The sequence below is a fragment of the Chiloscyllium plagiosum genome, unplaced genomic scaffold, assembly GCF_037043375.1.
Source record: "Chiloscyllium plagiosum isolate Xiang-an unplaced genomic scaffold, Cpla_swu_hap1 HiC_scaffold_34, whole genome shotgun sequence".
Lineage (NCBI taxonomy): Eukaryota > Metazoa > Chordata > Chondrichthyes > Orectolobiformes > Hemiscylliidae > Chiloscyllium > Chiloscyllium plagiosum.
Genome location: NW_028270172.1, coordinates 43,973,480 through 43,985,847, shown reverse-complemented (window position 1 = coordinate 43,985,847; position 12,368 = coordinate 43,973,480). Strand labels below are relative to the sequence as shown.

Genomic DNA, 12,368 nt, shown 5'->3' with positions numbered 1-12,368 from the left:
CCCTTTAGCATCTTGTGTACCTCGTTTGATCTCCTTTCATCCTTCTAAACTTCAGAGAGTATAGACTGAAACTCTTCAATCTCTATTCTTCAGACACATTCCTCATCTCTGGAATCAATCTCATGAACCTCCAATACAACTACATCCATCCTCAAGTAAGGGGACCAAAATTGTACACAATATTCCAGGTGCAGTCAATAGGTCAACTAGCCTAACATCAGTAACAAAGGGCTCTTGTGGTGTAGCGGTAGTATCCCTACTCTGAACTTTAAGAATTCATAACATCTCTGAACAGGTTGAGAAATGTAGGTTAAAATGGATGATAGAACTATGGTTCTTGAGGTGCAGAGACAGTATCCCCAGATATCGGTTCAAGTCCCACCTGCACTGAAGGAATATAATAACATCTCGGAATGTGTTGATTAGAAAATATCTATGAAGAAGCTGGAGAGGTTGGGTGAACAAATGAGAACATGGCAGACATAATGTGATGTGAAAGTATGAAGGTAACCACTGTTGATAGGAGAAGTAAAATAAAGAATATTTTTGAATCTTTTTCTCTTTTTACCTGAATCACAAAGTTTATGAACAGTTGTAATAATCAATTATGAATGCATGATATGTGAGCTTTTGTGACAAAGGAATTAGATATTAAAAGTAAAAAGGTATTGGGGCAAATCTACAAGGCACTAATGAGGTTCCATCTGGAATATTATGTGCAGTTTTGAACCCCTTACCTAAAGTTAAACATACTTATCCTAGAGGAAGTACAATAAATGTTTGCTTGATTGGTTTCTGGAATGAGGTGACGTGGAATAGATTACACTCATCCTTCTGCTAAACTATGAAGAATATAAATGATCTCATTGAAATATTTAAAATTCTTGAGGGACTGGACAGGGAGATGCTGCAAGAATGTCCCTCCTTGACTGGGGAGACCAGAACATGGGCTAATGGTCACCTCTTCAACATTCGGACTCTTGCTTTTGAAATAACATCTTCGTGTTGGCCCAAATATTTATTTCAGAAGTGTCTTTCATTTATGGTTATGAGTTACATACTTCAGCAGATTGCATTTACTGTAGGAATTTTAGCAAAGCATTGTACTGTGAAAACTTTTGAGAATGCATTGGATGCTGATTGGAACAAAAATTATTTGAACCATTAAATAGTGACATTCACTGTAGGGACAATCTTTTTAAACCAGCCTACTGAAGGAGACTATATTCATCAATGAAATCCCAATTTAAAAAGGAATCAAAATTACTAATAGGATTGAGTGTAATATAGAGAAATTACAAAATTCATTTCTGGACTTTTGAAGCATTCAAGATCCGCAGCATTGTCCGAGGTTAATCATGCTTCCAGCTGATAGTTTAATGAAGGTAAATTAATATTTTCCCACTGTGACAATTCATGATTATCAGAAAATGAACATTAAATTATGTGCTTTATATACATGCTGCAATATTTCTTGTGCTATTGGCTGAATATTCCTGGGCAAAACAATAACAGTGCTTCAGAGAGAGTCCCGAGAATATTTACTAAGTGCTGCTTTACAGTCATAAATTTGTGTGTAAAAAGCTTGTGAAATGTAATTGCTGGCTTAATATGTCAATATACTAATGTGCTCTGCCATCTAGGAGCAGTATGTTGGATTGTGTCATTGACCCATACAGCAAGATCCTTATCAGCAGAAGTGAAGCACTTTTCAACAAATGGTGAAATAACTTAGAGGATCAGTTAATTGGAATCACCTCCAAAATACTAAAGAAGTCAGTGAGGCAGGAAATTTGAATGGGAACTAATTGGACTGAACCTACAATGAGATGTATCTCCTATTTGCTCCTTATGAATGTAAAATTGCAAACTTGTTTGTGTTTAGAGAACAAACTTTATATACAGTTGGTAACTGAAATTTAAAACAGAAACATTTCCTTTTATTCCTTGTAGCCACTGCAGTCACTATCGCTAGCAGATTCAAAGCTTAAGACTGAATTAACAATTATTATTAATGCTTTGGGGAGCAATTCTACTTTGACGAAGGTGGACATCAGTGGGAATGGAATGGGAGATATTGGTGCTAAGATGCTTGGGAAGGCCCTCCAGATCAACACAAAGCTCAGGTAAAATTAAGCTGCTGTCAATCTTTTTTTCAGGACTGAATTCTATATTGTATACATATATCTTGTTGTTGTAAGAGAAAGAAAACTGGATAGTTTTTGTTTATTCTTAATTTGATGACCTGCAGGGATTGAGATTACAAGGAGAGAGAAATAACAGCAACCAATTCAAAGACATTTAGCTATGCTCTAATTGACTTCTAAACCTGTTTAGGCAACTTCGTTAGGGAACATGCATTGTGGCCTTGAAGAGTCTAGGTTGGTTGCATCCAAACATTGCAACTGAGTTGTAAATTGTTGGAGAAATACTAAGGAAACGTAAATGGTACCAAAACTTGTGCTGCCTTATTTATATTTCTATATTGGTGTCTGGGGCATGATTTTGTGAATTAAATTTAGTTTGTGCATTATTAAAAAGTCGCTGATCTTTTTTACACAGGACAGTAATTTGGGACAAGAATAACATAACTGCACAGGGCTTTCAGGACATTGCTGTGGCTTTGGAAAAGTAGGTACAATCAGATTACTTATTCTAAAAGGTGTAAATGTATGATTTGCTTGAATAGGTATTCTGTGTAATTTATGAAAGTGACAGTTGTTGATATCTACTTTGCCTGGTTTCATTATGTTAAAGCTGTCAAGAACTACAGTAATGGAAGGTTATCATCTCTGATGTGTTCTCTCGACAACCTGACAACTTTTAACAGCTGTGGAAGTTGGATATATATGTTCAGCCATCTGCTTTTTATTTTATTTTTTAAAAATGCTGCAGTTCATCTGTTTAAGCTCAGCCAGTGGTTTCAGCCAAATAAATGAAGTCATTTTTAATATAAAATGCTTAAATCAAGTGTTACAAATTAATGCCAATGAAAGGACAATGTGAATTAGATTAGATTAGATTACTCAGTGTGGAAACAGGCCCTTCGGCCCAACAAGTCCACACCGCCCCGCCGAAGCGCAACCCACCCATACCCCTACATTTACCCCTTACCTAACACTACGGGCAATTTAGCATGGCCAATTCACCTGACCTGCACATCTTTGGATTGTGGGAGGAAACCGGAGCACCCGGAGGAAACCCACGCAGACACGGGAAGAACGTGCGAACTCCACACAGTCAGTCGCCTGAGGCGGGAATTGAACCCGGGTCTCTGGCGCTGTGAGGCCTTTATTCCCTCCTCCTATTATTAGACCATAAGACATAGGAGCAGAAGTAAGGCCATTCGGCCCATCGAGTCCACTCCGCCATTCAATCATGGCTGATGGGCATTTCAACTCCACATTATTGTATGACTTTAAGATGCGATGTCTGCTGTAACCTTAGGAAGGCCTTAAGTCAGGCTCATCGAACGAAAGATAATCTTGGCATCAAAAAGGTCAAAACCTCCTTCTTCCAAAGACAAAAATTTAGATTCCACTGATTAGTCAGAAAAAGATGCTATTCTTGTATTGGAGTCAGAATATAGAAGGTTAAATCCCATTCCAGAAACAGAGTACATATCCTAGAGTGCTGAAATACTAGAGAAATGTGACAGTGGAATTTTTTAGCAGTGCATTATTGGCTATTAAGCAGCTATAATTATAATTGATTCATTTGGTTAGAAGGCATGTTATCTCGCACAATTTGTGATGACTTAAGAGTATGTTAAGGAAATGTTAAGAGCATTTATCCCTGTGCTCTATTTTTAATTCGGCCTTTGACTTTTATACTTTGATAAGTCAGAAGATTAATATTGCTATTGTACTATAATGGAGAAAAGTAATTCCGTATTATAGTAAAAATGGCATTATGTTTACTCACTATTACAATTGTTTAGGGAAAGAATGAATTCACTGGAGTGCTGATATTGACTGCGCTTTTCACACACCTAAACCACCAAACGGCTAAGTAATTTGAAGAAGAAAGAAAATCATTTACCTGAATTAGATAAGGAATGAACATTAATGTCCTTTTTTTGTTATCAAGTTGCAGCAGTTTTTAGCTGAGCTTACATAAATTTAATAGGAATCTCATTATCTGATATCAATCAAAATGCAATGATGAATAATGCAGTGATGCTATTTTGGTAGTGAATGATCCAAATGATACCACATCTCTTAGCATTCCACAGTAAAAGGAATGACCCTCCAGCACTAAACAAAGGAATCATTCACTTTTGAAAAGAATATGTTGTTTGGTGCCATGAGTCTGCAAGTTCTTTCCTATAATTACTTGGTTGTGAGTGCTGAAGACATAGAGTCATAGAGATGTACAGCATGGAAACAGACCCTTCGGTCCAACCCGTCCATGCCGACCAGATATCTCAACCCAATCTAGTCCCATCTGCCAGCACCTGACCCATGCCCCTCCAAATCCTTCCTATTCATATACCCATCCAAATGCCTCTTAAATGTTGCAATTGTACCAACCTCCACCACATCCTCTGGCAGCTCATTCCATACACGTACCACCCTCTGCATGAAAAAGTTGCTCCTTAGGTCTCTTTTATATCTTTCCCCTCTCACCCTAAACCTATGCCCTCTAGTTCTGGTCTCCCCCACCCCAGGGAAAAGACTTTGTCTATTTATCTTATCCATGTCCCTCATAATTTTGTAAACCTCTATAAGATCACCCCTCAGCCTCCGATACTCCAGGGAAAACAGTCCCAGCCTGTTCAGCCTCTCCCTGTAGCTCAAATCCACCAACCCTGGCAACATCCTTGTAAATCTTTTGTGAACCCTTTCAAGTTTCATAACATCTTTCCGATAGGCAGGAGACCAGAATTGCACGCAATATTCCAACAGTGGCCTAAACAGCGTCCTGTGCAGCTGCAACATGACCTCCCAACTCCTGTACTCAATACTCTGACCAATAAAGGAAAGCATACCAATCGCCGCCTTCACTATCCTATCTACCTGCGACTCCACTTTCAAGGAGCTATGAACCTGCACTCCAAGGTCTCTTTGTTCAGCAACACTCCCTAGGACCTACATGGAATGTAATTAGGGCATTCTACTCACTTGGATCATGGAAGGTAGTTGCGCATTCTGTAATCAAACCATAAGCTGCAGGCAGGTCAGGATGGGAGCAATGGGAAGGAAAACCTCATCGTCACAGTCAAAAAGGCTGTCATTTATTTGTTTAAAAGTAATTGTTCAATTCTGTGACCAAATTAGAAATTCAGTTAAAGGATTCAAACATAATCAGGTGGAAAGGGTGGGCAGATATTTGTGACACAACGATCTGTCCAGTGATTTTTGGAGAGGAAGGAGTGTACGAAAATGGTAAAGTATATTGACTGGTCTAGAGGGGTGAAGAATATATTTTTGGAGGAGAGGGGTGACAGCGGATTTAAAGTCAACTGTTTAACAGTCAACTAACAAGGAGCACAGTAAGGCAAGTCACGTGATCAACAACTCACCTGGAGTTGGATCAGGGAACACAAAATGTATCCAATGGACAGTCATAGTCAGAGAGGTTGTTGCATGAAATGGGATGGAATATTTAGAGATTAATTGAAGAACAGGACAGCAGAGAATGTTTGCAGACATTGGTCCCCAAGTGCTGAGGAAAGAAGGGAAATGGTAGAAGCTGCTGAACGTATGGTGTGGATCTTACAAAACACATGTCCACAAGCTCTTTCTGTTTCATGTTTGTGGTAGGGATGGTTTATCAAGATTGCTTATAATGGAAAAAAGTCTGAGATAATGTATGTATTGTGAAAGCTCTTACAGTTGTTATCAATTCTTGTGATGGTGACCATATTCTAATTATTCTTCAAGTGATCTAAACAGAATGATAAGAAGTGAAATCATTTGTTTATCAAAGAAGTTGAAGTTTGCTTCCTTGAACTTCAGGGAACAGGATAAGGATTACATGTTTGAACATGATTAGAGTGGAGAAGAATTTTTAGAGGAAACAAAGGCATTAAAAGTGGTGAATTTGGTAAATCAGTAATTGCTGAAGTACTGTGCTCGATTAAAGGTGGAATGGTAGGTAGTTATTGTTACATTATTGTACAGACCTTGGAAAAGCACTAAACCTTTTAAGACATTCAGGTAGTGTCAAAGACATAGTGCATAAGTAAAAAAGGTGTGTAGTTTTAGTCATCATTCAACCCCCACATCAGGCAAACAGCCAGTCTGCTAACCAATCGATTAACTGTATTTGTAGTGAAACTGTAACTTAACTGTGTAAAGTACTCAATATATTATGCAGGTCTAAACTGTGTGGCACACGTGGTCAATTATTAATAAAATTCCAGTTGTCTGACTCAATATAAACCTGATTCTTTGTGATATATGTTACCTGGGAAAACAATGAGGAGAATTTTTTTATTCACTCATGGAGTTGTGGGCATCACTGGCTGAGCCAGCACTCACTGCCCGTCCCTAATTGCCCAGACAATTGTTACAAGTAAATTTCATTGTTGTGGGTCTAAAGTTGCTTGTAGGGTAGACCAGGTAAGGTCAGCAACATCTCAAAAGGAATTAGTGAACCAGATTGGTTTTTAAACAATTGACAATGGTTTCATAGTCATCATTAGATTCTTAATTCTCGATTTTTACTGAACCCAGAGTCCATAATCTGCCATGGTGGGATTTGAACCCAGATCCCTAGAACATTATGTGGGCCTTTGGATTAGTAGTTTAGCAATAATTGCACTCGGCAGTTGCCTCCCCTTAACACCTCACTGTGTTACAACCAGGTGCCAGGTGAAGTTTCCCAATTCATTATTATTCCAGACAGGATCCTCATGCTGTTAAACTGTCAGCTGAGGAGGGATGAACTGCCTCTCTTACTTTGTTAACCCACACATTCGATTGCAATAAGACTAACTTTAGAAATGGATCCCTTCCCTTGTAGAATGTATTTTTCCCAGATCAAAATGAATGTATGTTTTAAAAGGTCCCACAGTTTAAACAGGTTTTCTTGAATTACCAAAAGTGTAAGGTTATTAATTATTAAATGATTGGTAAAATGTAGGAGTCAGTCCATCAAGTTTGCTTTGCCATTCAGTGGAGATCATGGCAGATCCAATAACCTCAACTCCACTTTCCTAGCTTTTCCCATAACCTTTGATTTGCTTTCTGATTAGAAATCTGTATATCTCAGCCTTGAATATATTTAATGCCCCGGCCTCTGGAGCCCTCCATGGTAAAGAATTCCACCGATTCACTACCGTTTGAAAAGTAATGCTTCCTTGTTCTGTGGTAACTAAGCTACCCCTTACTTTGAGATTATGGTTTCTGGTACTAGACTCTCCTACAAGGGGAAACAACCTCTCTACCAATACCCTATCGAGCTCCCTACTGAAGCCATGTTAGATTATATCTGCTTGATTATATTATGTGTTTCTAAATGTTTTACTGTTGCATGCATTATAGTAGATGCTCACGTTTTCCCAATAAGGGATGTTAAACTAACTGGCCTGCGATTACCTTTTCTTTTTGTCTCCATCCCTTCAATAAGATCACCTGTCATTCTTCTAAACTTGAATGAGTACCTACTCAACCTCTCTACATAAGATAGTCCTTCCGTACCTGGTAGCAACCTAATGAAGCTTCTCTGGTCTGCCATCAATGCCAGTGTATCTTTCCTTAGATAAAGCCCCAGAACAGTTCACAGCATTCTGGGTGTGGTCTGATTCATGCCTTGTATAATTTTTGCAAGTCTTCCCAATTTCTGTGCCCCATTCCATTTAAAATAAAGACCAACATTCTGCTTGCCTTCCTTAAAACCTGCTGAATTCGTACGCCAACATTTAGTGATTTATACGTGAGAACTTCGAAATTCCCCTGTGGTGTAGCCTTTTTGAAATCCTTCTCCATTTAAAAAAACATTCAACTCCTGTATACTTTCTGCCAAAGTGCACAACCTCACGTTTTCCCACATTATATTCCATCAGTCAAGCTTTAGCCTATTTGTTAAACCTGTCCATGTTCCTCTACTGACAAGGTTTTCCAGGTCTTGGAAGATCACCTTAAGGTCACAGTAAACCTGACCAATTGCCATGTGAAAATATCAACCATTTTGTATACTGATATCAGTGCAAATAAACAGTATGTCATTTCATGGCAGCTAACTTAGCTGAAAGACTGCTGATGCATGTCATTGCTTCTATGCTGATAAAACTTTTCTGAATGGCTCTTCTGGACAAACCTAAAAGCTGTACTGTTGAAGCATTGCTTAAAGAAGGATGCACGTTCAAAACAATCATAACACCACAACAGCATCTGTTTATACTTCTGCAGCAATGTTTTCAGCTATCAAGTTTAGTAAGTCATCCCAGTCCTGCATGAGATGTTGGTTGTCTCAATCAATGGACTAGTGCCCAGCATTTCATGACACATGCAAAATAGATTCTACAAATGACATTGATCTAAAATATGCAAGAAGGCTAAGAATGCCCAGAGAAATACAAAGTACGATATAATTTTCCACAGCAGAGTGTGCTGAAGAGCCAACCAAGGAACAAGCCAGAGTTGTTTCCAAATTCCCATCTATCTCACACAAACATGTCCAACAAAGTCCAAGAGGTACTTGCAAAGTTATAACTTGCTGACTCCTGCCAGACAGTACATGTAGCCACTACATGGCTGCCATCAGAAAAGCTACAGTGTTTAACTCTATCTTTTTACACAATCATTCCCCAAGAAGAATGTCAAGATTGCAACTGCCTGTATCATCCCTTCAGACATCTTACATAAAGTCTATTCAGGAAATTGGCACAATGTAATGTCCACGTGCAGTGAGTTAACTGTTTACAATAGATTGGATATCTCATACATTGGCAGTATTTTCCTTAAATATCAGTCGAGCTCCTTGTGATGTACACCTGAAAGCATTCTTGAATTCTCATCAGAACTTTGTTTTGTCTATCAGCACAAACTGATTTGTGTGCTATCATGATCCACAAGATCATGAATATTCCAGGGTAGCGACCCAGCAATAGTGAAGGAATAGCAATGTATTTCCAAGTCTGGATGGTGTGCGGTTTGGAGGGTAATTTGCAGGTGGTGGTCTTCCAATGTATGTAACGACCCTTGTCCTTCTAGTGGTTGTGGGTTGGAAGGTACTGGCTAAGGATCATCGGTGAATTCCTGCAGTGCATCATGTAGATAGTACAGAATATTACTACTGAGTATTGGTGCTGGAGGAAGTGGATATTGTGGATATGATGCCAATTAAACAGGCTGCTGTGTCCTGATGGTGTCAAGCTTCTTGAGTGTTAGATCTGCACTCATCCAGGCAAGTGGAGAGTATTCCATCACAATCCTGACTTGTGCCTTTTAGATTTCTAAAAGCATTTTTGAGTTACTTGCTGCAGCATTTCCTAGCCTCTGACCTTGTCTGTAGCCACTGTATTTATGGTGAGTTCAGTTGAGTTTCTGGCAATGATAACTGCCAGGATGTAGGTGGTGGAGCATTCAGTGATGGTAACACCATTGAACATCAAGGGGCAGCAGTTAGATTTTCTCTTAATTGGAGGCGGTTATTGCCTGGCATGAATGTTACTTGCCACCTGTCGGCCCAAGCCTGGATATGGTCCAGATCTAATTCCATTTGGACACGGACTGCATCAGTATCTTGTTATGGACTCAGCCAGACCACTCAAAACATTCTCGAGCAAGCAACCCAGAACATAACTTTGCAAATTGTTTCGGCAAGTGTACAGTGGAAACTACCTGGAGTAAGTTAGCTAGGTTGACTACTAGGTTTTAAAACAGACAGAAACTTATTCCCAAAATTACACAACGAAACACAAAGAACAAATAAAGAGCCCCTACAGAACTCAGACTATCCAAACGAGACTTAATTATGCTATTCCAAATATACACAACAGTCCCCATAAGCAAACCCCCTCAAAAAGCTGTAAAACAAATGCAACCGATGCTCACAGGTTGAAGTTAGTTAGAAGGGCAAAAAGAGCGAGAGAGATAAAGCCTGTTCACACAGTCCACTGCTGAACTCCCAACTAGTTCTGGACTGAACTGCTCAGCTAGAGAACTGTCCACTTCCCTTTCATTGTACAGGTCACTTCTAAAATATGATCACTTTGGCCTGAAATCTCATCTGTTTACATATAAACAAAAAGGCCTCTCAATACCCTTTAGTCTCTTTACCAAACCAGTCTAATCGGAGCCTGGCCCGTTTACAACCCCTCTGAAAAAAATCAAGGGTACCCTAGCCTTGAGAAAAGGAACAGCTTTAAAAAAAAAGGGACCAGCTCTGTGACAATCTGAAGAGTTGCAAATGGTGCTGAACATTTTGAAATCATCAGTAAACATCCCCACGTCTGACCTTATGGAAGGAACATCATTGATGAAGCAGCTGAAGATGGTTGGACCCCGGACACTGTCCTGAGGAGCTCCTGCAGAGATGTCCTGGGGCAGAGATGACTGACTTCCAAAAACCATCTTCCCATGTGCCAAGTATGATTCCAACCAGTGAAGAGTTTGCCCCTGATTCACATTGATTCCAGTTTTGCTAGGGGAGGTGACTTACAAAGGTGTCAAATTCTTCAACTTTTTATTAATGTATATTGCACACTTGGTGATCAAAGTGTCTCCTCTTTGAGATCTTCTCCACAAAGTTCCACCAACATATCTTTCAATCTCTCAAAAATACTTTATCTTCTAGCAAGTGTGTTCTTCAATATTATGATCCCTCAAGCTTAGCACATTGGAAGTCGATGTATCCCAGACTGTTCTTCTGTATATGTCTACCAGAGGAGAGCAAGCCCACTGTGTTTGTGTCCACGGCACTTATGACGAGCAAGAAATTATTCCAATGTAGAAATTGTTCCAGTGTAGAAATTATTCCAGTGTGGAAAGGGAAACCTCTGCCTCTGTTTCCAGAATACAAAGGTTCCATATGTAACCATTTGACAAGCAGTTTATTGCTCATATAAACACAAACTGTTGGAAATAAGCTGTTGAAAACTCTTCAAATGCAACTCCACGACTATAGTGTCTACTTGTAAATATCCAAGGGTGCAAGTTCTAAGTACAATACAAAACATGCTGATGGATGACTATTCCTAATGCCCTTAGCAGATTTCCAAATCTAGCCTTCAAATCAGTCAATCAACTATGTATATAATGTAATTAACTTCAGCATAGTACATGCAAGTCTGAGATTTCATTTTCGTCTATATATTTGTTAATATATTTCCAGATATTTGACTTTCTCAAACAGTTGGGTTTGTATTTATATGTCACTTGAGCTAACATATAGAAAACCATGAAACACATTCAAACAATCTTGATTAATGTATGCATTGGTAAGTGATTTCTGGAGAGGTTTTCCACAGGTAGACACTGAAAATAGTGGCAAGGATTGGCAAATGTAGGTTGAGAGTATTAAAAGGAAATGACCAGAGGTTACCTAAATTGTCAGTGACAGTTATGATTGGGGCTTTGAGGACATGTGAGACAATAAAGTCAAGAGGTAGATGTGAGTAGTTTAGTTTGTGAAGGAAGAGATTTAAGGAGGAAAGGTGAACACAACTCTGAGGAGAAAGAACAAGAGAGAAGTGCAGGTTGCAATCACTGAGGAAAAGGAGTTGCACAGTTCAGAGGCTGAGTGAGTAAAGCAGATTTGGCTGAATCAAAAATATGACGTGAAACTATAATGGCAGAATGTCAGATGGGTTTTAAATGGAAGGAGTAAATGATGGCAAAGTGGGAGAAGTTTCCAGAGGAATAGTAAGACTAATCACGCTCTCACTTACAAATAAAGATGATAAATATCTGTGCAATGGTTTGAATAGACCAACTTGTGGAAACTGGTCAGGCGAGAAATATGTCATCATCCCTCAACCAAATCTCCATTAAGGTCAAAATGTGCATGTGATTGTTCACAATAGGCTCCTGGAAGACCAGGGCTGTATTGGTGAGTAAAGGTACTTTCTGGAGGGAGATGCAGAGGTAGCAGTGAAAGCTGATTCAGTGGCAGCATTCATAGGGACAGAGCTGGATAGATTGAGATGGATAGGAAGGAGGATGGCAATATTTGTTCCACCCCAACAAGTGAGAATGCCTCACACACTGGGCAGTGAATAGGATGAGAGAGTCCAGATTGTTGCTGGCTAGGAGGCAGCAACGTGTTTCCAGAGATGCCAAGGGAAACTTCAGGATTACTCGAGAAGGAGTCCCATCTGGGACAGTGGTATGAGACTAAGAACACTGATAAGTACTGAGAAATTGAGGTATAGGAAGGGAATTTACCCAAGGGCAGAGAAAAGGAAGGAGATATGATGG

At 39.3% G+C, this 12,368-nt stretch overlaps 1 protein-coding gene across 8 annotated transcripts in view; it reads left to right on the top strand.

Moving 5' to 3' along the window:
• Positions 1–12,368, top strand: part of LOC122564345 (F-actin-uncapping protein LRRC16A-like) — a 472,988-nt gene that overhangs the window by 310,501 nt on the left and 150,119 nt on the right. For all 8 annotated transcript variants that reach the window (XM_087978643.1, XM_087978642.1, XM_087978641.1 and 5 more), the window contains exons 21-22: positions 1,954–2,126; positions 2,563–2,631. In XM_087978643.1, the coding sequence (XP_087834769.1) occupies positions 1,954–2,126; positions 2,563–2,631 (242 nt within the window). The remainder of the gene's footprint in view (positions 1–1,953; positions 2,127–2,562; positions 2,632–12,368) is intronic.